Raw genomic sequence first — 26,986 nt, forward strand, 5'->3', positions numbered from 1 at the left:
CAAGAATTGATCATAAAAGACACTGGACACTATTGGTAATTGTCAAAAACCAACATTCTCACTTGGTGGATCTCAACATATACATAAAATATCAAACCTGTGACAATTTGAGCTCAATTGGTCGTCGAAGTTGCGAGATAACAATGAAAGAAAAACACCTTTGTTACACGAACTTGTGTGCTTTCAGATGTTGATTTCGAAATCTCAAATTCTAAATCCGAGGTCTCGAAATCAAATCCGTGGAAAGATACTTCTTTCTCAAAAACTACGTTTCTTCAGAGGGAGCCGTTTCTCACAAAGTGTTATACTATCAGCAGCTCTCCATTACTTGTAACCAATTAATTTTTCATGCTAAAAATTATTTTGAGCAATTACAAATAGTGTCCACTGCCTTTAAACTCTTCTAAACAAAAATAGTTTCATCTTACTATAGAAACAATATCACAGTTGCATATTATTGTAAGTCCTTTTTTATTTTAATTTTTTGTTTTACTTCTCATTTACCAAAATGGTAAAAAAAAAACAATTTTAAGTAAAAACAAATGCTTTCACATTTTAATTTGCAACCGTCGTTATGTTTTTATATAGTATGCAAAAACAAATATTTTTTAAGAGGAGTTGAATTTTCAATTCAATTATGTTTGATTGGAAACTTCATTTACTTTTGTACCATTCACATGTCAAATGAACAGTTTTAAAATACAAATAAGTTTGCTTTCAATATAAAAATACCGTTTTAGCCAGTTACATATTTTTGTACACGATCTTCGTTAAGTTGAGACAATCATCCCAAAAGACTAATGTTTAATAAACAAACTGCTCTTCATAGTTCATCTCTCTCTTCAGCTGACATCAATCGTTCATATGTAATGTCTTTCTCCAACTTGTTTCCATCATTAATGTCCCAGAGATTGTGATTCTTGAGAATGTGAGTGGGCGTCGGCTTTGTATCCGAGACGGTGGCAGCGTGGGCGGTCTGTGCGTAGGCATTGGCTGCCTGGATCAATGCCGAGAAGATATACCCCTCATCAGTTGGCAATTCAGCTTCTAAGACCTCCTGCCAGATTACCACATAATCCTGTCTCATCTCACCCGATGGCTTGAGATGCTGGTAAATATGAATTTCAGCAGCTGCGCGAGACACGTGATCGACCAACCGGTCTACCAGGCCCCCATGAGGCAGGTCTTTAGAGAAGAGCTCCGAGATTGTCTCAGCACCTGCCTGGCTTTGGAGGTAATCCGACCATAACATTGCCATGTTCTGAACGGCTTCCATGAAGGATTCCATGGTAGGATCCCTGTCTCCGCTACGCTCATCACCATCCTCCTTGCCACTTTGAGCCAACTCACTGGCTCGCATGTAAAGCATTTGTTTTTCATAGGAATCGTCAATGTCAATCCAGTTATTGGCAATCCACTTGGTACCCTGTCTGACATCGCAACCTCCGTGCAGTGAATACGGGTTCATGTCACCAAGCCACCCTTTGAGGTAGTGAATAAAAAGAAAGTAGTCTTCTTGCTCATTGCTTTGGGTCGATTTCTGCTCTTAATTTGGGCACATCAAACAATGACACTATTTCCAGTGTTCCAATTTCAAGAAAACCCACACTATAATCCACAGTGTTTTTAAGACCTTGCCCCAATTTTATAAAGCTGTTGAGCAGAAAATGCTGTTTGAAAACTCCTTTGCTAAGCAAAAATTGAGTGGGTCATCAGTCATAACAATGTCAACTTAATGTTATTTTTGCTGGTAACCGTTTTCTATTAAGCAATACTGCTTAGCAACACTATATCAACACAACACTCACACCTAAATAGGTATACTGGTATAACAGAAGCAATAATTAATTATTTGCTTGCATTTAAACCATAGCTTTTTCTAGTTTGTAAGTATTTGCGACAAGCAAATCTTTTTTCTCATACTATTTCACAAATTTTCAGGGCAAAGAATGACCAAACTATGAGAAGTTTAGACAATTCAGAAACCAATTTGATGACCTTGCTAACCACCAAATTCCATTGCTTACTGTGCAAACACAGAATTTTTGCCCTAGCTGCAGACATGTAAGTGAAGAATGCCTAGTAACACACGCACAAAAGCCAACATAATAATAATAATATCAAAGTCTTATATAGCGCACGCATCTACCGAACAAGGTACTCGAGGCACTTAGTGTACTGAAAGATTAGTTATTGAAGTTATGAATTCTGAGACCCAATTATTTAGCACCTTTTAAGGGTTTACAAGGTGCCACGGCGCATTCAGCAGCCACAGCCAGGAACACCTGGCTAACCCCTTTACTTTTCGATAAGTGCACTGGGTTCTTTTACATGCGTTACACAACACATGGGACCAACGGCTTTAAATCCCATCCGAAGGACGAAGCAATGGTTAAGAGTCTCGCTTAAGGACACAAGTGTCACGGCTGGGGATTCGAACCCACACTCTGCTGATCAAACCTTCCAATATTCCCTGCTTCCATATAAGCACAAATTCTTTGCTTAAAGACACTGGACACTATTGTCAAAGACTAGCCTTCACAGTTAGTGTATCTCAACATACGCGTAAAATAACAAACTTGTGAAAATTTGAGCTCAATTGGTCTTCGAAGTTGTGAGATAATAATGAAAGAAAAAAACGTCGTTGTCACACGAAGTTGTGTGCTCAGAGACTAAATCAAATTCGTGGAAAATTACTTCTTTCTCAATTTAATACTACATTATCTCAGGGGGAGCCGTTTCTCACAATGCTTTATACTATATCAATCTCTCCAAATTACTTGTTACCAAGAAAGGTTTTATGCTCAAAATTATTTTAAGTAATAACAATAGTGTATTATTTAAGCAGAGCCATGATATTTGGTCCTGTCTAGTTTATTGTCAACTACAGAGATCTTCAATCTTACTAACCTGTTGTTTGATTGATGTAGTGATTATACCACATGATGGCTTTACCCTTGGCTGGTTGTACGTACACATTAGCATTGTAGCAATGGTGGGATAAGTCATACACGTCAGGGCCAAGATCCTAAAAACAAGGAAACATTTAAATCATTCAGTTCATCTTTAACAGTACAATTATTTAAAAGATAAACATGGAAGATGAATATGTCTAAAATTGATAGATTTAAATCACCAAAACAGGACAGTAGAATGTTTAAACACTAAGAAATGAATTAAAGCTGCAGTGTTTTTTTAAATAATTTAAACGATTAAACATGACTGAAATATTTTTATATTTTTTTAATTAAATGCGCAAGTATTTTAAAAACGGTTTTCAAGAGATTAGGGGAACCCACCCCGCCCCTAAAAGGAGCATAAACGTGACGTCATGTCGGGAACCCGAGCCGTCGGGCCCCCCTGGCTGTGTGCATATAGAGACGTGTGCACTGTGTGGCCTGGTACCTAGGCGCGTGTAGTTAGGGACCAGACTCTTTTTGCCGACGATATGTTTGAATTCCCGATGTGACGTCGATGGTAGGGGGCGGTAACAATTCACAAAAGGGGGGGGCATGACTTATTCGCTAATTACGCAAGTGAGATATGTCGGGGAAAAAACAAAACACATTTTATTGAGGTTCAATACATATATCAGAAATAAATGACAGCAAAATTAACTGTTTTATTTTAATTCACTGCAGCATCCCTTTAAAGGGCCACAACAACCTCAACAAATTCAACAAATAAATATAAAAATAAACATCCAAGTTAACTCAATCAACTAAATTCTTTGTCACAAGATCAAAGTCAACGCCATTTTGATTACATATCATTAAAATTCAGGAATTAACTCAAAATTTTCCCGCCCCCCGTCCCCACGCTCAATGTTGACTGAAACGCAGAAGAAGATTGCCACATGGAACCAACATTGAAAGGGGGCAGGGGGGCCCAACGAGACATGGCCGTGATTGTAGTTACCAAGTAGGTTTTTATGCTAACAATTATTTTGAGTTATTACCAATAGTGACCAGTGCCTTTAAAGACAGCAGAGCTCAGAATGATGAAAAAGTGGTATTTTTCAGGGAGTTTTCAGTACAGAAAGCAAAGGTTCATAGGTTAGCAGGATACTAGGTCAAAGGTCACTTCTTACCTCGTCTGAGAATGTCTCATTGTCTGCCACAGGAAATGCTGTTTCCCCGCCGTCTTGTGTCTCGTCAAGATAGTAGAGAATTGTCAAGAATCTGGAATCAAAAGCACAAAGATCATCAGTGAGGCGCATTTGTGAGGCGCAGCAATGCGCATTAGTGGGTTTTTATACATGTGCAACGCATGACAGTGGTCTTAAGACAGCAAAAAAAGTAACGCAGCTGTTGTAAAAGCAAACATAATTTAAAAATTGTTATTCGTATTCTAAAAATGAAAATACCAGGAGACGGATAATTTAATTACTGTGATTTTGACACCTTGTTTGTAACAATCGGTCGAGTATTGTTGTCGCGGTATGTGCTTACAGGTGAAAAGTGCACATTTCAATTGTTGCAGTAACTCCTATTGACATGATTGATCTCTCCTCTGATTCAGCGTGAAGCTAATAGCAGAAATTTTGAAAAACTGCTCCAACTCGTCCGATCCAAGGCAACGTGTTCCTTTAAGAGTCCTTGGAAGAACATTGATAAGAATCAGATAGACCTTTCTATCGTAATGTCACAGCTAAAGTTTTTTGCCAGCCCAGGTTGGAAAACTATGGAAAGCCATGAATGCAAAACACAAAACAAGTAACATCATTAAAAAAATGGGAGGTAATTTATTTATTATAAAAATATGCAGCAAATGATGAAATTGGTTCAAACCTCTGTTAACACCAATGAATATTTTGCTTCATTCAGCTGCCATGCCAACCAGCTTGGTTTGTTTATCAACAATGGAAGGTCGATAACCTGAATTCTTGTGACCTCTGACACCAACCTACCTGCAGAGACGTACCCCATGGTCATGATCCCAATCTTCTTGCAGTGTTCCTAATGTATGAGAACAAGGTATTTTTGGATCAAGCTCTTCTGAGTCATAATGAGCGTGGAAATGACCGCCATGTTCGTAGTAGACCACCTGAGAAAACACACAAGAGACTTTGAACACAACATCAACAAACCGACCCTCGATCGGTACAAAGCTTGTTATGACACGAATGTGGCGTGTTGTGGTCTAGTTCAACGGAGCCTAGATTTGGTGTTGTTATCAGCAGAGTGTGGGTTCGATTCCCGGTCCCGATTCAGCAAGGCACTTAACCATAGTTGTTTCATAAAAAGTTGGGAAGGTAGTGCACTCTGCTCTACCAGCCACGCTCCTTGTTGATGATACCCATGCCGGTACATCCTTAATGGACTGTGAAGGGGGTAACCTGGTTTCAGCCCTAGGAGTAGGTTGCACCTGTAACCCTCACCTTTAAGTGGCCGTCCGGCCTCGTAATGTTAGGTGATCACTCATCAAAAAGTATGTCAAGAAAATGCTGGTGACTGAATTGTTTGACCACTGAAGCGTAGTTCATCAGTTGTCAATAGTGCAAACTCTATTACCAGTGTGGGCGGGGCCGGGCAGGCCCACCTAGAACTCAACATTTTGGCAATATACACCGTGCCGCCCAGCACAGATTTCTCTAGGATTAAATCAAAATATTGTCCACTATACATTGATCTCATACACAGCTGATGATAAGGAGTATCTAATGCAACAGAGAAAAAACACAGTCAAAAGGCCATTCATCTTATTGCATGACACCATAACGGTTTGAAAACCTGGTATCAAGCCTATACCTGAAGCTTGCACTTCAGCAATGATGGCCGCATAATTAAACATGAATAATCTTGTCGATCCGCTCGCCCTTGGTGGATTTACAACAACTCTGGATTTAGACCCCAACACTAAAATTGGTCAAGCTACAACCCTGTCTATTACTATACCTCATACATATTCATGATCGAGAGCCTAAAGGTCACTCACCTGTAAACTTTCACTGTGCTGTACTATATCCCCTGCTAGTCCCGTCAGTGCGGTTACTCTGAAACAAATTCATAAAGATGGGCAACAATTGCATTACTATTCAAAGTTTTATACTAGATTCTGCCATACTACCTTTAAAAATATCAAATAGGTTATTACTGTGGTATAAAGCACTGTATACTCCAAGACCATTAACTGCCGTGTAGCCAGGGATCACACCCAAATTACGATACAACCTGGGGAGCGGCAGCCAGGGGGTCACCTTAAGGGGATGCGACTTTTTGTTTCAGATATCAATATAAACCACAAGGGAAACTGACTGGGTAAATTATGAAATGATTTTTGGGGTTGAACAAAGAATTGACTAGAGTGGGATCCGAACCAACGACCTCTGGATTAATGTGCCGGCGATCTACCAACCGAGCTATCTAGTCCTATATTGGCGGTGTCCCTATTTTGTCAATATCTTTGTTCGGGGGTGCCAGTCAGAACCCATACAACCGTAAATATCTAAAACTGAAACCTCCTTCTTTGTTTTCCTGGCGTGGGGTTCTTGGCTAGTACCAGTTCGACAAGAGAGAGAAAGAGAGGACACAGGGGGAGAGTTGAAAACCAAATTTTGCAACTTACTTTTCCCTGAGGTCTGTCAGCACCTCATCCCCACTACCAATATTAAGCCAGGCTTGTTGGCTGACACGGTTCAGTTTACTATTGTCATTCTTACAATGCTCAGACAGCCACTTCTTCATCTTAAAAAACCAATAAATAAAACGATTTCAATTGTTGAAATTTTTCTGTTTTAAATATCTGAACAGAATAACTAACAATGGTTGAATTAGACACAAGCCAAGCAGACAAATACTTGTCAAGGGTGCTGCCCCAAAAGTATGCTGTGCTTTCTTCACTGAATATACAGTGCTGAGCCCACTTCGACGTAGGGCAAAACAAGATTCGTGTACATGTATACAAAGTATGGTAGAGATAAATGAAGGTGCGAGGTGGGACTACAATCCTGGCCATACCTCGTTGGGCCCGTGGCACCACGGCCCCCTTTCAATGTTGGCTCTTCAATGCGCGGTCTTCGCTGCCATCAACATTGAGCGAATGGGTAGCCCAAGCATTTTGGCCGGGATTGTCTGAAAATTGTCAGCGTAAAATGTTTATATACATACACTAAAGAAGGCCTTAAAACTCCATAAATGTGCACAGACAGTGGTTGCTCATTTCTTGCTGAGTAGGGCGTTGAAACAAAATACAAAACATCAATAATGTTTTTGTTCAGAGGGGGAAGGGGGGGGGGGTTACAACATTATGCCCTTGACTTTTCAACTTGGTGTTCTGTTGTTTGACTTCAAACGAAGGAGGAGCGGAAAATCAAAAAGTATGAGGTTTGAGGTAGAGAAAAGAGTGTACAGAAAGTATGATGAAGGTGGGTGGAGGTGTCAAGGCGGCCTCATCCAGATTTTCCTGTACCGGCAACAAACTGTCGGCAACGTGCAGATAAAATATGCTCATGTCACAACAACTGAGAAGCCGTGCGCCTGCGATTGGTTCCCAACCGTCGGGATCACGTTGTACCAGTTCAAATAGTTCTACTCTTGCGACTGTTAATTTTTCAAGCGGCGACTGTTTCAGACTGTCTTAAAATCATCGCAGTTACGCTCGTAAATAAGCGCCGACTGAAAAGTCCCCGATGGTCTTAGCTCAGGCGCAGTGTGATCCTGAAAAGTCAGTCGCCGACTATTTTTTTGTTGACGCAAGGTCGACCTGAGGCCAGCTTAAGGGGGATACAGTGTATACAAAGTATAGTGGTGGTCAGTGGAGCTGGGTAGAAGGTGTAAGCGGAATCGAATGCACACAAAGTATGGACAAATCGAGTCAAGGTGTCAGGAATAGAGTGTTCTTTTTTTACTGACCTCTTGCATTTTTTCACGATTGATTTGAGAGAATTCCTGCATATTCAACACACCATCACCGTCTAGATCAAGATGATTATCTCGTAGCATTTCCAAGATGTCGTCTTGTCGAAGGAAAGCATTGACTTCAATAAAATCGCCAATGCTGTCAAGAAGCTCCTCAGCATCCAGAACCTTCAAATCAATGACAATGGTAAACATTTTGATCATATTCTTGTTTAATTTCTGTGGTGTGTCATGGCCTAGCGGTTAAGAGCACAGGATTCAAGCTCTGGTGTTCGGTCAGCAGAATGTGGGTTTGAAATCGTGACACTTGCTACAAAATTGGGGAGGTAGAGCTTTCTACCAGCCAGGGTTCTGATTGATGATACCCAAGCCTACATTCGTATGGACTGTAAAGGGGGTAACCCTGTTTCAGCCCTGGGAGTAGGTGGCAACGGCCCCTGGAAGAAAAACAATTGTAGCCCAAACCTTGAAGTGGCCTTCAGGCCTCGTGTGTCTGGCAAAATGTTAAAAAAAAACAAAACAAAAAAAAAACTTGCAAGTAGCCTACACAATAGTGCTTTAGTGGGTTTGAATCACGGCTGAGACACTTTAATTGTGTCATGGCCATGAGGTCATAAAGCACTTTAGACTCGAGCTCTAGTGTTTCTTATCAGCAGATCGTGTGGTTTCCTTTATGAAGACTCTTCTCCAGAAGACGGTCAGAGCACACTGTCTAAAACGTCAAGCAGTGCAAACCGGCTCTTCTAAGAGGCACCTCTACCCAATAAAGAGAATTTGGTTGGTGTCACCACAAACCTTACTGATAAGGTATTGGTTTCATCAACAGTAAAGAATAACAAAGATGCTTCATAAATCTTACCTGCAAGGCCATTGATTTCAACAAATTCAAATTCCATGGCAGCATACATTTTTCTGCAGTGGGTTTTGGTCGTCATATATTCCTCACAAATCCGTCATTTTTCGTGAAATAATGCAGCTCCCAACGTTCAAAATGCCCGCTTTGATCGTATTCTATTAGTGCTGTCTGCTGCCCTGCGTGCGCTTATTAATTTGTGTGCAAGACGCATGTAGTTCTTGGTCACCGTATCTTGACTGCGCAGCGTTAACAAGCAACGCAACGCAAGATATGCGCGTCGTACGTCTTGCGTAAGCACGGCAGACTGTGAGAATACGATCAAAATCAGGAATTTGTTAAAGTTGGGAGCTGCATTTATTCACAAAAAATGACGGATTTGTGAGGAATATATGACGACCAAAACCCACCACAGAAAAATATATGCAGCCATGGAACGTGAATCTGTTGAAATGTGTGGCTTCTTGCAGGTAAGATTTGAGTTATGAAGCTTTGAAAATTTTCCGCCTCAGAATGGACCTTGATATCCAGGACGTCACTATTATTAGTATAATACGAAAGAGTAGGCCAAAGGCTTCCAGGCCTACTTCATAAACTGTCATGCCTTTTGAAAAACATGGAAGGACACCAAGATGCCCACTATATAAAAACTGAATACGGAGCCAAAGATTCCTTATTACTACAAAGGTAATGTTCCTTACCTTATCTTCATTGGAATCAATATTCTTGAAGACGTCTTCACTTGGGTCTTCCTCATAATCTTGAGGATCTTCTCTTTCGGTGGAGTCTTTAACTGAACTTGTAAAAAGTGTTTCCTTCTGAGCCAAGTCCTTGATGTGGTCGCATTCCTCTTGAGAGAGGAACCCTGGTATCTCTGAACAACGACAAATCAAAATAGATCAGACCTCCCAAGCCCAAACAGCTCCCTCTCTGAGGTCAATGAAGACCGATTATTGACTAAGAACTGAGCACTGTGTGTACATGCGTGTACACTTCAACTGTTTGACCCCATATTTGGGGGTTGGTAGCTGATGAATTATTGTGATGTATAACATTGTATAACATAATGATAAGAGATTATTCATGTGTGCTTGTTGTGGCGCCCTTTCTAGCAATGTATTGTGTATGATTTAAGTGTGTAGACAGACCAAATGAGTTCAGTGAGTGAGCAACGAAAGGTGTCGTTCTCGAAGAATGAATAAATCAGTGTGTTTCATACTGAACGGAATTTGAGTTCATTTGTTTTCTGTCTGCGTTTGGCTGCAGAGCAAACAAGGACCCGCTGGCAGTACGTTACAATATTTACAATCTGAGAGACACAGTAAACATTTTTAAAGACTGCATGGTTAGGGTTAGGGTTAAGGAAGAGGTTGCGGAGCAGACTTTTATAGCTCCTCAAACGTATATCTTCCTTTTAGCACGTCTTAGCTAGCTAGACAGGCACATATCTGAGTAACAGACAGGGCTTCAGGTGGGCGGGCCCTAGAGAATCTTGGTCTTTATTATGGGAGGCACAAACAAGTGGGCGGAGACAAGGCGACAGGATTAAAAACTTATTGATATGTTATTTTGCCAGCATTAAGGATAAAGACTGTTGGTTTTACCCATACACAGGGGGTGACAGATCTGTGTGTAAACCACTATATACTTTAGTACTTTAGTACTTTTTTCCCGAGTGCTGTTAAAAATTCCACAGGCACGGGCGAAGTCCTCGAATCCTAACTGTGGATTTGTTCACAGGACTTGGGCAAGTACCGAGTACAGTAGCTACTTTATCAGACGATGGTGTTATTCGTAAAACCAAGTAAAAACAATACAATGCTCACCAAACAATGGAGGGTCTTTGGCAAGGGTCTTTATCTGCAAAATCTGACCAGATGCAAGTTCCAACTGCTGCATGTGATCTTTCTGAAAGACAACAAAAACAACAATAAACATTGCAAAGTGCCTTTTTGCTTAACTCTTGGTCCATCCCTCTTCATTCGTCCATACAAAAGCCTAAACTGTGAAGGAGGAACAAGGTCATCCATTAGGATGGACTCCTCCAGAGCAGTACGGATTTATTAGCAGGTGGATTGCATAGTCTTGATCCCAAGATCTGCGCATGGATTATTTCCTAGCCTTGCTACCATGGGCAGCGCGCCGTATCACACACTAGCTTTGCAGAAGTCTCTTCTCGCTACCGTGGGCAGTGCGCCCAACGTACGCTAGCTTTGCAGACGTCTATTCTCGCTACCATTGGCAGCACGCCGTATCATCTGCTAGCTATGCGCAAGTCTATTCTTGGTTCTATTTCCAGCTTTCGCAAAGACAGTCGTCAACCGAAATGATTTCAAGAAGAAAAGTGGCGCTCTGTTGGGTTATCACTTCGATAAGCTACGTTATGCTACATGCACGTTATGTTACGTTATGTTACGAGTATGGACCAACACTCCACTAGCTCATACCTTAACAGGGTCAAGTTGAAACAGTCTCCGTCTTATGTAAGGTTCTCCAAATGAAACTCTTTCCTTTTCATCAAAGTCTCTGCTCTCTGAATCTGAATGGTGAAGCAGAGGTTCTGCCAAAGATCCTGCTTGAATCCAAGTCGCAATGATGAGGATGCCCAACAGCAATGTTGACCACAACGACATCATGATTTAGATGTGAGACTGAGAATTGAATCGAAAATAAAGAAGATTGTGAGGTTTACCTTACACCAACAGATGTTTGTGATTAACATGCAAACCCGGCTATGGCTCTTTTAACCCATGGCCAGCTTGCAGGCAACAGCTAATCAAATTGGTCGTCTACAGGCGAGATACAGGCGAGGTGCGATCTTGTTGTATCCTAGGCCACTCGCCTACTCCTCGTAACTCGGCGTAGACCCCAGAGTCTATCTATCTATCTTCCATGAGAGTACATCCCTCCAGAGGAATAGTCGTAGTTTGGGTGCTTTACACTTATTACAGTTATTATTGTAGTTACCTGGTTACCACTACTCCTACTATTATTATATGGTTTGTTCCGATCGTCTCCACGTGGAGACATTACATCTACATCTATCCAGCTGCTTGTCAAACAAAGCCTACTCAGATACGATAGCGGAACGAACCTCATCTGATATAGTTCTAGGATAGTAGGAGGAGTAACCCTCCCAGACCTACCAAGTCTCACGCATATATAGAGGCGTTAGACTCATGTATTAGGGGTCTGTCTCCCCCTCTCACGTGTCGCAACCATTTATTCATGCATTGGGGCCAGACCGGAGAAACAATAAAAAATTACGACAATGCATTGCCATATTGCGCACGTGTGTACAAATAAAAGCAATCTACAAAGTTTGCACAATCTTCAGATTGCATGCAGTTTATCAGAATCATCACTTGAGCTGCTGACAAACATAGCGCAAACTTGCAGATTGCGCACGCTTTTGCTCTCCCAGAAGATTAAGCAGACAATTTGGCAGAGCGCAAAACGCACGTTGCGCACAAGTTTGTTCCGATTCGTTTAGCAAATTCATTCAATGCGCTCCAGCGTAGACTCTTCAACAACAGGCAGGAGTTGTGAGCGGAGGATTTAAAGCCATTGGACACTTTCGGTGAACAGTATTGTCCAAAGGCCCACACTTTGTGTATCACAACTATATAAAATAACAAACCAGTGAAAATTGAGGCTTAATCGGTCATCGGAGTGGTGAGAAAATAATGGGAAAACCCACCCTTATTTCCGCACGTTTCGCCGTGTCATGACATGTGTTTACTATAATCCGTAATTCTTGTTGTCGAGAATTGATAATATTGTTTTAATGTTTTCTCAAAAAGTAAAGCATTTCATCCCATTAAATTAATTGAGACAAAAAAATGGAAGCAGACATTGACTACTTCGTACTTGACTAAATACTCTTTGGGTAATATTATTATATGTTCAGTCCAAATATGGGTAGCATTGTACATTTAGTTGTCAATAGAGGGTGGGGGCGGTATTAAAAATGAGTGGTATACTCTCAAGTATGAAAGAAGATTCGTAGCAAGTGGAATGAACCCTAGGGCTAGGGATTGGTTTTCCCAAAGAGACCCCCCCCCCCCGACTGTTATTGTAAACCCCTGTGTATGGTCACTTATTTATAAATAATAGTTGCAAATAGTTTATTCAATGTTGCAAATAGTGTATAATATGGATAAAATTAATGTAAATATAAAAATAAATAAAAACGGGAGAAGCACAGCTTTTGTTCCCCAGCCTATGAACAGACAGCATTAAAAATACAGGACAAAACTGACACTTTGAGTTTGACAGGTGTACCTAGTAAGACAGAAAATAAAGCCGTTACATTACTACAACGAACATACAAAGTTAGTGTTTAGTTGGTGTTAAATTCCAAATTGATTGATTATTATTGTGTTAATGTTTCCATGGTACAATTGTAATGAGGTTCTTTATTTGAATTTGATTTGGTATCTTGCTGGGGTCTACTTACATCTTAATTAATGTTCAGTCATTCCTCCAGATCAAGTAAATGTCTGTAGCAGACAACATCACAGATGAGTAACATAAGTTGTCAAAAGACTAAAGAGGGCGGTATGTAAGATGAGTGGTCTCAAAATTAATGACAACAACTTCCAAATAATAGTAGCAACTGAAACACTAACCGATTACTGGAATCGATATTTTTAAAGAACACTAATTTTTGCAAATGTAACGCTAATCTATAGGCAAAAGTTGCATGGAGTTGGAATCGATTCTCAGCGAGAATCGACTTTTTGAATAATATTTGGCAATGAATGACGAATATTGTCAAATCACCAAACTGCTAAAATCTAATCTCGTCCCCAAAAGTGTGTCGCGCACGTAGTGATCGCTCTCCCCTACTGTAAACGTGATTGGAAGTAAAGTAAACCATGGGTAAGAGGTTTAGACTGGTCCCCTGCTTTTATATCCGCTGGCCTCGGTGTTCGAGATCGCTCACCCAAGCCATCCGCGCGGACAGGCGGCGGAGGAGAGAGTGGAACAAAAAAAGGTAATCTTGAGGGCGCCAATCTTGAGTTGAGTTTTGACGGATTAAGAAACGGTTAAAATTCAGACTAATTTAACTGCTGATTTGGGTTTTTTTGCCAGCTAAGATGGATTCAGATGTAGTTGAAAGACGGGAAAGTAGCAGTGGAAACCCAGAGGAGACGTCTTTGAAAAACAAGTCAACTCGACATGACCGCATTACACGTCTGCCACTGACAAGAATAAAAAACATCATCAAAACAGATCCCGACGTCACACTCGCCAGCCAGGAATCAGTACTCCTCATTGCCAAGGCAACGGTACAGTTAACTTACTCACTTGTTGTCATTTAGGTTGCTCTGACTCTTGGATAACTTTCCGTATGGCGCCACCACTTTTTCACTCATTTTTACAAAAAGGGATATATCAATCTGGTGTATTAGAATTAGATACTTATATTATTTTATTTCGAATGAAAAAGTGGTGGCGCCATACGGAAACTTTTCCTGACTCTTAATCAATAGTTTCTAAACTTTCTTTTTTCTTGAGTGAGATTAGAAGCAAGTCCATCCGTCATAATCCGTGCACGAAATACCCCCACGGCCACGTGCACACACGCCTACTCCTAGAACTATTTCGGTTTCGTCCGGCTATCGTCTCCCGTAACCTCATATAGGTTTATATCTCTCACGCGTTTAACAACCCATGGTTCAATCATTGTTCAACGAATTTTGGAATCAGAAATCTCTCTTTATTTTAATTTTAATCTCGCCAAGATTAGGCTCTATGTGTCCTTTGATATCTCAATGTCCGAGGGGGCGACCAGAGAACCCACTCCGCAATCTCAAAAAATGTTAAAAGTTATAAATTCTTACCATAATTCAGTCCCCAAATACTCCGTTTTACCACTACACTACAAATGCTGATTGTCCCCGAACTCTGCCGAACGCATCGCGAAGTCACGACACGTGACGAGCGTGTGCATGTTATATTTTTCCCAGGACAAACGTGGAGAATTTTCGCACACATTCGTCCGTCATAGAATAAATAAACCCACACGATCCGTGCTTTGTGTACAAAACCTTATGGACACTCGTCTAGGAATCAGACGTCTGGTTCCCAGACGCGTGTCCTTATGTTTTTGTACGCAAAGCACGGATCGAGTGTTTTTTAATTCTAGGACAAACGTGTGTAGATAAGTAAAAGTTCAGATTCCTGAGTTAGGTAGAATAATTTTGAAAACATTTTGGAAAATGGTACGGGAGCTTTATACCCTGGACTCCGTCGCGTTGCATGCCACGGAGGAGTCCAACCTGGGCTACACACACGCCCAGCCAGTAAGTTAGCTGGGCTAGGGCGCTTTACTGGGGCGCTTTACTTTCTTCAGAATTTTGACATCTGCGGTATGAATATCTGCCCAAGCAAGTGAACCATTACCTAACATTTTAACAATGGGAATAGACATTCAACACTTTGCTGTGATTTTCCATACACCCAGCCACCAGAAATATACCCCCGAAAAACAACAAAATAGCTTGAAAACTGTCAATGATGCAACATCATACATTTTAATTATTCGCTCGATTATTGTTGTGCTCAAAACCATTTCACGGTGACTTCATTTACATGAATCAGCAGCAAAACTTAAAAACAGGGGACCACATAATCTACTGCTGCCACACTGAGTGTAATGCTATTTCCTTGCTGGTGTATAAATTAACGAGTATTGTATTTTTTTGGGGGTTAAACAGGAGATGTTCTTGCAGCATTTTGCCAAAACCTCATACAACCAAACTGCCAGAGGGAAGCGGAAGACGATAAAAAGACAGGATGTAGGTACGTAGGTAACCACCCCAGCCCTAGTAAAGGGAACCACTGTGCCATATGAATGTCTTGAAATAGTATAATCACAGAGAAACAACCACGGAAGGAGTTGAAATGTCCCAGCAACAAATCAACCACTGCCAACACCAGGGATGTAACAGCCACATGGTTGCTTTTTTACATGCAATTATTCAAAGTATGCTCCACTTTTTAAACAAATTCTGAAAAGATTAATTGTTAAATATTGGAACAAATTTCTCTGTTGGCCACAGCTGGCCATCAACAGAGATGGTTCATCAGTTATTAAAACTCCTGCCGACGATTTCACAAAACTCTTCCTAACTTAAGACTAATCTTATGACTTAGGACGAGTCCCAAGCCTGCACTGTAGCATGTGGACCTTAAGATTAATCCTAAGTTAAGACGAGTTACTCGTCCTAACTCGAGATAAGACGAGTCCTAACTCTTTGTGAAATCGACCCTTGCCAGTTTAAAACAATTTATATCTGAATGTAGGAATTCATGCGAAATCGCTTAATGATATGACCATTCAATTCCATGCTTATTCATGGTTTGACAGCAGCAAAATTGTTATCAACCAGGCTGTCGGTTACCATGGCCAGCAAATCAGCGGCGACAATGATTATTTACGAAGGCAAACAGCCCATGGAAGAGCAGTCGTCATTCACAATGCATTTTCTTAAGGAAAAGCTTAGGGTGATGGTCTGTAGGTTTTAGTTCTAACTCCTTCCGTGGTCCTTTCTCTATGGTTTAACTGTAAATCTACTTAATAAACTGTCATCTATTCTGCAGCCTTGTGAATATTAGTTTCATTCTGCAGCCAGGTACTTTTCCTTTTTTTGTCATCTGCTGTCATGTGAAATTCATTCTTGACTTTGTTTTACAATCATGTAAATATTTGTTTTATTCTAATTATTTTGCATCCTTAAATGGCCCTTTGTTAATATTAATATTTTTTTGATTCATTTCAGACCTTTCGATAGAAGCTTTGGATGCGTATGCTTTTCTTGAAGGTGGGTAGACAATACACCTGTACAATTTTTCTCATTATTTAGTTGATTGTGCAAGTACATGTATCACACTTAAAGGAACACGTTGCCTTGGATCGGACGAGCTGGTCTATAAAAAGCGTTTTGTAACTGTTTTCTATTAAATGCATATGATTGGAACGATGTTTTAAAAGTGGAATACAATGATCGCCACAAATTTGCCTCTAAATTTTGTGGTTTTCCTTTTACTGTGCGAACTAACATGGTCGGCCATTTATGGGAGTCAAAAATTTGACTCCCTTAAATGGCCGACCATGTTAGTTGACGAGGTAAAAGGGAAACCAAGCAATTTCGAGGCATGTTTGTGTGGATCATTGTGTTCTACTTTTACAACTTCTTTTTCCCGGTTGTGCATTTTATAACAAACGGTAACAAACGGTAACAAACGCTTTTCAAGGACCAACTCGACTGATCCAAGGCAACGTGTTCCTTTAATCGGGACATTTTGCAAACAATTTGTTCCCATGTATATTGTTTTAAAAGCACTGGACACTTGGTAATTACTCAAAATAATTTTTAGCGTAAAAACTTTCTTGGTAACAACAAGCAATGGAGAGCTGTTGATAGTATAAAACATTGTGAGAAACAGTTCCCTCTGAAGTATCAAAGTTTTTGAGAAAGAGGTGTTTTCTCACTCAAATAATAAAGTACTTATAATATAGCCTTTTATAAGGCATCTATAAGTACACAACTTTTTGCAACAGGTTTTTTTTCCTTTTATTATTATCTTGCAATTTTAATGACCATTAGAGTCCAAATTTCTAACAGATTTGTTATTTTAACCCTGCCTAAAGTAACAAACCTGTGAAAATTTGAGCTCAATCGGTCATAGAACTTGCGAGATAATAATGATAGAAGAAAACACCCTTGTCACACGAAGTTGTGTGTGTTTAGATGGTTGATTTCGAGACCTCAAGTTCTAAACCTGAGGTCTCAAAATCAAATTCGTGGAAAATTACTTCTTTCTCGCAAAAACTATGGTAATTGTCAAAGACTAGCCTTCACAGTTGGTGTATCTCAACATATGCATAAAGTAACAAACCTGTGAAAAATATGAGCTCAATCGGTCATCGAACTTGCGAGATAATAATGAGAGAAGAAAACACCCTTGTCACTCGAAGGTGTGTGTGTTTAGATGGTTGATTTAGAGACTTCAAATTCTAAACCTGAGGTCTCGAAATCAAACGTCTTTCTCCAAAACTATGGCACTTCAGAGGGAGCTGTTTCTCACAATGTTTTATACTATCAACCTCTCCCCATTACTCGTTACCAAGTACGGTTTTATGCTAATAATTATTTCGAGTAATTACCAATAGTGTCCACTGCCTTTAAGTATGAAGTGTGCCCTTTACAATAAGGAACTGTTTGAGCGGACAAAATACTTTCATTGTTTTTGTCTTCTTTATTTTATCAATAGGAATGATGGATTGAATGGACTGGATTATCTGAGGTCAAAAACCTGAACCCTTTGCCTTTTGTTCGTCCAAATGGATACAAGGTAAACTTGCTGATGCAGACAAAAATAAAGCAAAGTGACATTTTACTGCAAATCAGCTTACTCCAAATAAAAGTAAAATACATCAGTTTTTTAATCAAGATGAAAGTATTCTTTCTGAGATTAAATAAAAAAAAAAGCTTTCCATTGAAATCCAGTATGGAGATTGTAAATATCTGTGAAATATGTTAGCCTCATAGAAATAACATAGTTTCAGTGAATTGAACTTTGAACTTATTGACCAAAATCTTCCTGACATCATGACCTACGGTGTACGCTAAATCTTAGTTGAACCATTCTGGAGACAGATTTGGTGTGTTGCTGTGGACTGCGCAATTAAGGAACACATCTTCTACAATTAAATGGCAGACTGTACGGAGCCCACAGCCCTATGTGATGTCACTGAGAAGAGGGGTCTATTTTACAGATGTTGACTGCTTCGACTGCTATGGTTCAAACTATGACATCTACGTATTGTGAGTGCCAATGCCTCACGCTCTGCATACAGACAGTGCACCAATAACATTCTAAACTTTGTGTGCGTGCATGCTGTTCGTCGCGAAATGACGATCTGAAGTTTTAAACTTTGTACGTTGCACGTGAGACTGGAAAATAAACTCGTAAAACATGCGCACTCGTGGAACACGGAAAAATATAGCCCGTCTGCGTCCCATATCAGACTTGGCCTTTGGCCTCAGTGGATATGGGACGCAGAAGCGCTATATTTTTCTGTATTCCATTCACGCTTGTGTGATAAGTAATAATATATCAAACCTCCTATGTCCTTAGCTCAGAGTTAAGGATCTTAATTTACTTGTTAAGATACTTTGTTAGACTGTAGTTCTTATTAACAATTTGATTTGTAGAAGTGAGCTTCTTTCTTTGAGTTGATTCCTTTCTTTGGCTTGCTGTTACACATGACGTAACTGTAAGAAAGAAAAGACACACAATGAAAGAAAAGACGGACATTAAATTCAGTCTAAAGGGCAACTAACGTTGGGAATAATGTAAACGATAGATAGCGACAAATGTGCAAACCTTTTTTGTAAAACAAGTCCATCCACTTCGATCTTGGCTATGAAGACTTCTAGGTCTTCAAAGATTGGCCAGTCCCAGGGGTTCAGAAGTTCAAAGTCATATTCCCAGTAGAAGGTCAAACCAGAAAGGTCACCGGGGTCAATGTCAGTGTTGATGATAAAGTTCATGTCGGTGCCTGGGACGAAGTCTAAACTTTCTCTATTTTGTAGGGGTGAGAACAATGCAAAAAAAACACATTATATTTCATGTTTTAGGCACAAGCTGTGATTCCAATGTTCTTTTTCATACATTGACGGACTATTAGTTTTCTTACAACTAGCGAGGATGAAACCAAGTAGCGTTTTCAATGCAGAAGAGTATCATAGATGTGGAATTGAGTCTTATTTCACATCTTGGGAGGAAACCAGTTAGTATTCATGGAAAAGGGTCTCAGAGATGTGCTAAGTACAATTTTAGGAAAGGGTCATTTAAATATGTAGTTTGCAGCCATCGCTTGGACCAAACTTTTTTAAATAAAATAAAACAAACCCAAAAGCTTGTTAAACATATTGAGTACGTTCCAGTCTTACTTTTTATTTATTTGTCCATTACTTTACTTATTTATGATGATTGCCATTTTGAATACTTTCAAAATATTGTTGTGTTTGTTAATAGTCTAATGTCATGATTTGCCGACACGGCCATGTATGTCTCCACTCTTCCGCAAAGACCATCGCACTACTCGGTACGCATGAGTTATCATGCACCTTGTTCAACAGTTTGCGCTTGCGCGATGGGTATTTAGAATTAAAAAAAGTTTATACACACAAAACAATGTTTACTTACGGGTTAAGCGGGGTTCGTTGCGTTATACCTGAACTACCGATGAGAGTTACGTAACCCCAGCCCAAAAACGTCTCGGAAAACCAAGGGTCTTTGAAGTAGACGTGAATACGGAACGGTGAATCTACGAATGAATCCATACATATAGTAAAGTTATTATTTCTTCTTATAATGCAAAAGAAAGATCATATTTTCATTTGTGCCAGTAACTCCTTGGGTCGGCTACGTCCTGTAGCCTTAGATCTAGAGTTGCTATGCTTGATACAACTCACTGGCTCCACCCCCGAAAATGTTGAGAATGTTGTTATTATCATTTGTGCCACGTTCCATGCTTTTATCACATTCTGAACAAAAAAATACGACAGGAAAAAAATGCGGCAAAAACAAAAAAAATGCGACAGGGAAATGCGACGGTAAAAAAATATTGGAATAAAGGTGGTACAAATGGAACACCATAGAACGGCCTTGTCACTGGAGGTGCTCAGTCGCCAGTTCCTCCTTGTCACTCACTGATTTGGTATTTTATACAATCTTGCAAATTAGTTGAGTGTAAATACTTGTATTTTCTCAGTGATAGTTATTTTCGTGGATCATGCATGGAATGTACCTTTTAAAGGTATGCACACTATTGTGAAAAATATTGTAAGCATTAAACATAAACATCAATGGAGAGCTGTTGATAGTACAAAACATTGTGAGAAACGGCTCCCTCTGAAGTATTATATATAGTTTTTTGAGACTTCAACCGCAGCCTCGTATGATGCATCTGAAAGCACACAAAGTTGTTCAATGGTGATCAAAGACCAATTGAGCCCACATTTTTATGTGCTTGTTATTTTATAATTAAAATGTTATACATATGTTTGGACACCATGTGAGAATACTGGTCTTTAAAAATATACCAAAACGGGTCCAGTGCCTTTAATGGCTTGTTGTTTTTTTGCCAGTTTCAAAGTGAAACAAAACAAAATCAATACCAACATTTAAAAATTAATGATCAAAAATAACTTACTTGCACAGAAAGGTGATGACGCTGTAGTTATTGTGTAGTAAACCTGTTGCTGAACACCAGGCAGTGGTTTGTAGTCAATTGCTTGGTATCCCATCATGGCCAAGTCGTTACGATTGAAACATTCGCCATTCAGGAAATTGTCTTCGTATGTAGCACCAGCTTAATTAACAATAACAATTTAACACCAAGTGTCAATTTTAAATGACTTTAGAGAGAGGCTTGCATGTTACCCGTGGTATCTGGGTTCAATAGACCTTTATCATGGGGCATCCATCTTGTACTTCGCCCGTTTTAGTCGGCGTCACCAAAATGAGGCTGGGAGCGAAATTAGTCTGGTCCATAGTTTGGTCCATAGATTTGAACCTGGTTCACATTAGATTAATATTGCATTATTGGGACATGGCAAAGACTATCAACATACCAAAACAAGTGCTATTACAATGCTTCTATAAAATTACATCAAGAAACGTTGAGCTGGTGCTGGTGTGCACAGAGATTCTGTGCCCCCCCCCCCCCCCCCCCCGTGAATCTGTGTTACTTGATCTCAGCAACGGCTGTCTATGCACAATTGGGTGCTACCTACCCATTGGGCATTTGAATGCATATATAGGACACTTGTTGATAGAGTCGGAGAAGAGTTCATGTGCCCTTAAGTGGTTACATGCTACGAACTGCACAACCCCTGTAATACAAAATACAAAAACTTCATCAGTTTCCAAGAAGAGCATCATGTGTTGTGCTTTTAGGTGGTCAATTATCTTTGTCATTATGAACTGTAATTTGGGTTTTTTAAGGGCATTTAATAAATTGATGACGCCAAGTTAAAAAACAATCGTGATGTTTAGTCATTTTAAGCATTAAAATTGAGGAAACTACACTCTAAAAACAGTGTTTATATTTTCAACACATTTCTTAGTCACACTGAAGCGATAACGAAAATTATAACGGTCACAGCAAAAAGAACGCATTCTATTGGTTGAAGTGCTCCACGCAGAATTCGCCCACGTTTATTCAACCAATGGGAGACTTTCTGGGACGATAGAGGGCAGCAGACTTACCGGGTAAATCCATTGTTCTCAGAACTATGCGCATGTTCAGAACTACGTAAACAATGGAAATTTACCCGGTATGTCTGCTGCCGCCTAGCGTTGGAAAGTCTCCTATTGAGGGTTGTAACATTCTAGTTTTCGTTCTCGTTATCGAGGCCTGTGTTTTGTATCCACTTTGTTCACATCTATAACCTTAAACTTGTTTAGATTTTAAAGTGGGTACATGAAGGTGTTTAAACCCTTAACACAGTTTTAACAATGTAACAAACACTTCGGGTCATGTTTATGTATTTCTCCAGCCAGGGTTTGGCTGAGGGTTTTTTGTTCCATCTTAGGCCGAAAGAACATCAACTTTGTGCTCACCTCCAATCACACCTTCGTCCAAAAAGTCCTCGATTAGCGACTGATCACAGCCTGGTTGATGTTGTCCACTATTTGGGTAGAAATCCATATGGCCAACGGGTTTTATCATTCCGAATCCTTTCAAAAGATAAAACTTGATAATTTGAAATAAAAACACACACACACATCCTCTTATGAGAGACCCCCCCCCCCCCCAGCTCTGCTTCAATTTTTTTTTCTGTAGAATAGAATCGCCATTCTTAAAAATGTATCTGTTTTTTATTGGTTAGGATTCCCGTCTTTGAATTGATTTAGAAAAACAAAATGTCCCCCATTGAAAAGCACAACGACGGGCAGAAGAACAAGTTCCCGCGCCCCCAGCTTCCGCTTCACAGGTTGTATCGTAAACTTGTGTATGATTGCTGGCTGTACAGTTACAGGTTGTATGTGTTCTGACTGGCACCCTGAACTAGGGCTAGTGCTAACACAGGGCTACATGTAGATATAGCTCTGGCAATCTGGAGGTCGAAGGTTCACGTCATGCTCTTTAATTTTGTTTATAACAGCCCAAAATAATAATGAAAATTACCCAGTCAGTTTTCCTTGCGATTTCGTATTTGAAAATATTGACAATTATGTAGCTAACAATCACAGCTGAAACAACAGAAGAAAAATAATGTTGTTTTGTTTCAACAGCTATTTAAATGTATAGTACAGATAATTTAACTTCTTTGCATCATTAAGTTGTGTGACTTTTTTGGGTTGATATGTTTCCAAAGTCATGTTTGGTGAATGTTGGTGGTGGAATAATAATCTACCAAAGTCCAGAGTGTGTTGAGCATCAGTGTGGATGGCATCAACAAACAGAGCATCCGTTGGGTCAAGACGAACTTCCGGTTGGACTTCCTCGAAGCCGGGACCAGCTGGGTCCAATCCTGTGGCGTAATAGGAAACAAGTATTGACTAGTTGACTGGTCTGTAGATCATGAGTTGATGTGGTGGATAAAGTGGTGGATATCAACTAGAGGTGCCACTTAGACATGCAAGTTGACTAGGAAGGTACTGAACACGTTTGGTAATTGTCAAATACCAGTCTTCTCACTCTTGGTGTATCCCAACATATGCATAAAACAACAAGCCTGTGAAAATTTGAGCTCAATTGGTTATTGAAGTTGCATATTTTTCATTTACTTTTTGTACCTTAATCTTGTAAATACATAGTTTAATGATTTTAAAGAAGTTTTTGTATATGTTTTGTGTTGAATCCAACCGTATGTGGTCGCAAATAAAATGAACCTTACCTTAAGAAAATGATGAAAGAAAAAACACCCTTGTTGTACAAAAGTATTTTAGCAGCGGGTACTGCAAACGATTTTAATAGCTGTTATGTATTTAGGTTTGATAACTCTTTCAACTTACCAGTGATTCTGCCCAAGTTCGCTTGCCGTTCACCAACATACCCACCAATGTGGGACCCAAGACTATGCCCAATAAAATGGAATGTTTCTGCTCCGATGCCGTACACCTCCTGTGTTTGTTTGTCACGAAACGGGAACGTTATTTAATTTCAAATTGTAACGGAGCCCGCGAGAGACTCTTGGGTCAGTTTCACAAAGAGTTAGGTTAGGACTAGTCCTAGGAGATTTACAAATTGCATGGATAGTCCCAAGTTAGGACGAGTAACTGGTCCTAACTCGAGATAAGACTAGTCCTAACTCTTTGTGAAATCCACCCAAGGTGTATTTTCGGGAGCGAGTTAGTAACGAAATAGAACAACAAATAAAAGGAACTAAAATATGTTACATCAAAATATAGAAGATAAGCTGTTTTTCTGACTATTAGATTTGCTTTTGTGTCGTTTTTTTCCCTTTAGATGTTTTAGTGTTTTATATCTTTAAGCTTTGTACACAACTGACCTGTTGTGTGTGTCTGTAATATCTTTGTAAATACACATGTATAGCATTTTTTAATTACAAACTGCATCGAGGGATCTGATCCAGAATGCGCTATAAAATGCTGTTTTATAAATATTATATAATGGTTACATTTCTAGACGTTGGCATTTCCTACCTTTATTTTATCGATGAGCAGTGACGTCATAGCCCCAACAACCCTGGTGTTTGCCATAGCCTGTGTGTACGGGAACAGTGAACCTTTACCCCACGTGATACGGATAACGTTGAAATCGTCATGATTCAGAAACTCTCTGACCATGTCGGTCATCCACATGTCCCATTCGATCAGACCTGAAAATGGAATGAACATCAAAGGGTGTCAACAATCAAGACATGCAAAGTAATAAAACGGAGATATACTTTTTTTTAAATAAATGTTATTTTTTCATGGTGAGTGGAGTTTCTGTGGTCTGTGGTCCGATGAGGCACCTATATTTCTAAGCTTGCTGGTTTTTGTTTCCACAGTAACGTTGAAAAACAGGCAATAATATATACATGTACGAAATAATACAGTTGAGGCAGTGGACACTTTTGGCAATTGTCAAAGACTAGCCTTCACAGTTGGTGTATCTCAACATATGCATGAAATAACTAACCGTGAAAATTTGAGCTCAATCGGTCATCGAAGTTGCGAGATAATAATGAAAGAAAAAACACCCTTGTCACGCGAAGTTGTGTGCGTTTAGATGGTTGATTTCGATACCTCAAGTTCTAAATCTTGGGTCTCGAAATCAAATTCGTGGAAAATTACTTCTTTCTCAAAAACTATGGCACTTCAGAGGGAGCTGTTTCTCACAATGTTTTATACCATCAACCTTTCCCTATTACTCATCACCAAGAAAGGTTTTATGCTAATAGTTATTTTGAGTATTACCAATAGTGTCCACTGCCTTTAAGCCAAGAGGAAATAAATACACTTTTATGATACTGCAGGGGGAGCTCACTAAGAAGCAAAGCTTATAAGCGTGAGCCCCAAACAGGTACACTCGTTGAGCCCGAACCAAACACCCATGTAACATTAAGTTTGGTTGGGTAAACAGTGGATATACAATGGTTTTAGACCAAAACATAAACTATACAAGCGCGGTATTGGTGTTTATTTCACGACGGGAATCGGTATCTGGTTTGGTTCTTTGAGGAACTGGTTTTCTCAACGTTTCGATTGGCCTACTCTAGCCATCGTCCATATATGATTTGTAATTTGTAAAGACAATTTAAACTATCCGGGGAACGATATAAATCTAGGAACCTAGCTGGGGACAATATACAGAAACAATAGTGTAATTTAAAATCTTATATAATTTCTCTTGTAAAAGATACTGAGGGAATGCTTGTAAGAGAATGTGAAAATAAAGGGATACTTGCGAGTGCTATGTGGCGGTATACCAGGTAATTTTCTATTGTTCTGGGCATAATATTGTCAAGAACAATGGGTTTACCAGTTAGTCTGCTGCCACCTAGCGTTTCAAAAGTCTTTAATTGTTCGGGAGGATTTGATAAAGAATTGCCCACCGCTTTCAATAAACCCATGACAGATGAGTTTAGTTTCCTTAGTCGGGTCGAAATACGAATTCTGAATCGTGACGGGGTCCGTGGGAACCAACAGCTGGCCGTCTTTCTTGTCTGGATTCTTGCGGGTGTAGAGGTTGAACTTTGGGTCCACTATTTGGGGGGATTGTGGTGCCCAACTGAGGGGTCGACGAGGCGGGTCAAGGAACGGGTAGTCGTAGTTGAAACAGCCAATCTCAGGGAAGCACACTTCTTTCTTCCGACTGGAGTTTAAATCTGTAGAGAGATTTCTCAAAGTGTGATACTGTTCTGCAAATACATGAGTTTTTTTTTACTGGATGTGGTAGAGCAAATATTAATACAGAGTCTTTGTTTTACTATTTTGGTTACCAGACTGTATTTCTTTCAACCCTCGTGTTGGTACCATGACTTTTGAATTGCGAATTTTCTTTGGTTTAGGAATTATTAAAGGTATCGGAAAACTTTTGCTAGTTATCAAAGACCAGTACTATCACTTTGTATATCCCAAGATGCATATAATAACACATCTGTGAAAGATTTGACCCTATTGGTCACCTAAGTTGCGAGAGAAATATGAAAGAAATTTAAGCAATTTGTTATAAAAACTTATGAAAGGCTCCAGGCCCCTTTTCGGGTCTTTTAATATTTTGAGTACAATATACTTAATTCTCAAAAAAAAAAGGGAGCCGTTTCCCCACATGTTTTTATACAAACAATGAGCTCTCCATTGCTCGTTACCAAGTTGTGCTAACAATTATTTTAAATATTTACCAAAAGTGTAAACTATAAACCACAAATGCATTTAAAAAAAAAAATAAACTTAGGCCAATTTCATAAAAACAAATGTGTTTACTGGTACGCCTCCAACATGATGTCGAAAAAGTCTCAAAAGAACAGTATAAAGAGTTGTAGGACTCAAGTCAGGGACTCACAATTTCGGTGACTTTGACTTGACTCGAGTCACGTCGGCCAAAGTGATTCGCGACTCGGACTTGACACAAGTGACCCTTAACAACTCTGCTTCTCAGTATAGTTTAACACGAAGGTTTTGATCATGGAATTGACATAAGAACTTACCAACGCTCCCAAACGCAACCGGTAACAAAACCACCAGTAAGAATACCGCCTCCATCATGAAAACCGAAACAATCCAAGGTTTGTCA

General features: G+C 39.7%; 3 protein-coding genes across 3 annotated transcripts; 1 reads left to right on the plus strand and 2 right to left on the minus strand.

The window, feature by feature from the left end:
• Positions 1 to 359: 359 nt before the first annotated feature.
• On the minus strand, positions 360 to 13,240 carry LOC117297397 (transmembrane prolyl 4-hydroxylase-like). Its single transcript, XM_033780404.1, has 11 exons — positions 13,172 to 13,240; positions 11,160 to 11,363; positions 10,539 to 10,620; positions 9,414 to 9,586; positions 7,854 to 8,027; positions 6,568 to 6,686; positions 5,938 to 5,995; positions 4,910 to 5,046; positions 4,091 to 4,181; positions 2,911 to 3,028; positions 360 to 1,482 (listed from the first exon to the last, which is right to left on the minus strand). Exons 2-11 carry the CDS (start codon positions 11,346 to 11,348, stop codon positions 824 to 826), a joined length of 1,800 nt encoding a protein of 599 aa, XP_033636295.1. The 5' UTR covers positions 11,349 to 11,363; positions 13,172 to 13,240; the 3' UTR covers positions 360 to 823.
• Positions 13,241 to 13,646: 406 nt separating this feature from the next.
• Positions 13,647 to 19,661, plus strand: LOC117297399 (DNA polymerase epsilon subunit 4-like). Its single transcript, XM_033780407.1, has 5 exons — positions 13,647 to 13,711; positions 13,810 to 14,006; positions 15,438 to 15,522; positions 16,503 to 16,544; positions 17,998 to 19,661. The coding sequence occupies exons 2-5, from the start codon at positions 13,815 to 13,817 to the stop codon at positions 18,009 to 18,011; spliced, it is 333 nt and encodes a 110-aa protein (XP_033636298.1). The 5' UTR covers positions 13,647 to 13,711; positions 13,810 to 13,814; the 3' UTR covers positions 18,012 to 19,661.
• On the minus strand, positions 18,907 to 26,955 carry LOC117297688 (pancreatic triacylglycerol lipase-like). The gene is made up of 11 exons (XM_033780835.1): positions 26,901 to 26,955; positions 25,806 to 26,078; positions 24,409 to 24,584; positions 23,758 to 23,866; positions 23,157 to 23,273; positions 22,360 to 22,476; positions 21,531 to 21,629; positions 20,948 to 21,106; positions 19,939 to 20,059; positions 19,114 to 19,311; positions 18,907 to 19,001 (listed from the first exon to the last, which is right to left on the minus strand). The coding sequence occupies exons 1-11, from the start codon at positions 26,953 to 26,955 to the stop codon at positions 18,923 to 18,925; spliced, it is 1,503 nt and encodes a 500-aa protein (XP_033636726.1). The 3' UTR covers positions 18,907 to 18,922.
• Positions 26,956 to 26,986: the final 31 nt, after the last annotated feature.

Source organism: Asterias rubens, chromosome 12, assembly GCF_902459465.1.
Source record: "Asterias rubens chromosome 12, eAstRub1.3, whole genome shotgun sequence".
Taxonomy (NCBI): Eukaryota; Metazoa; Echinodermata; class Asteroidea; order Forcipulatida; family Asteriidae; genus Asterias; species Asterias rubens.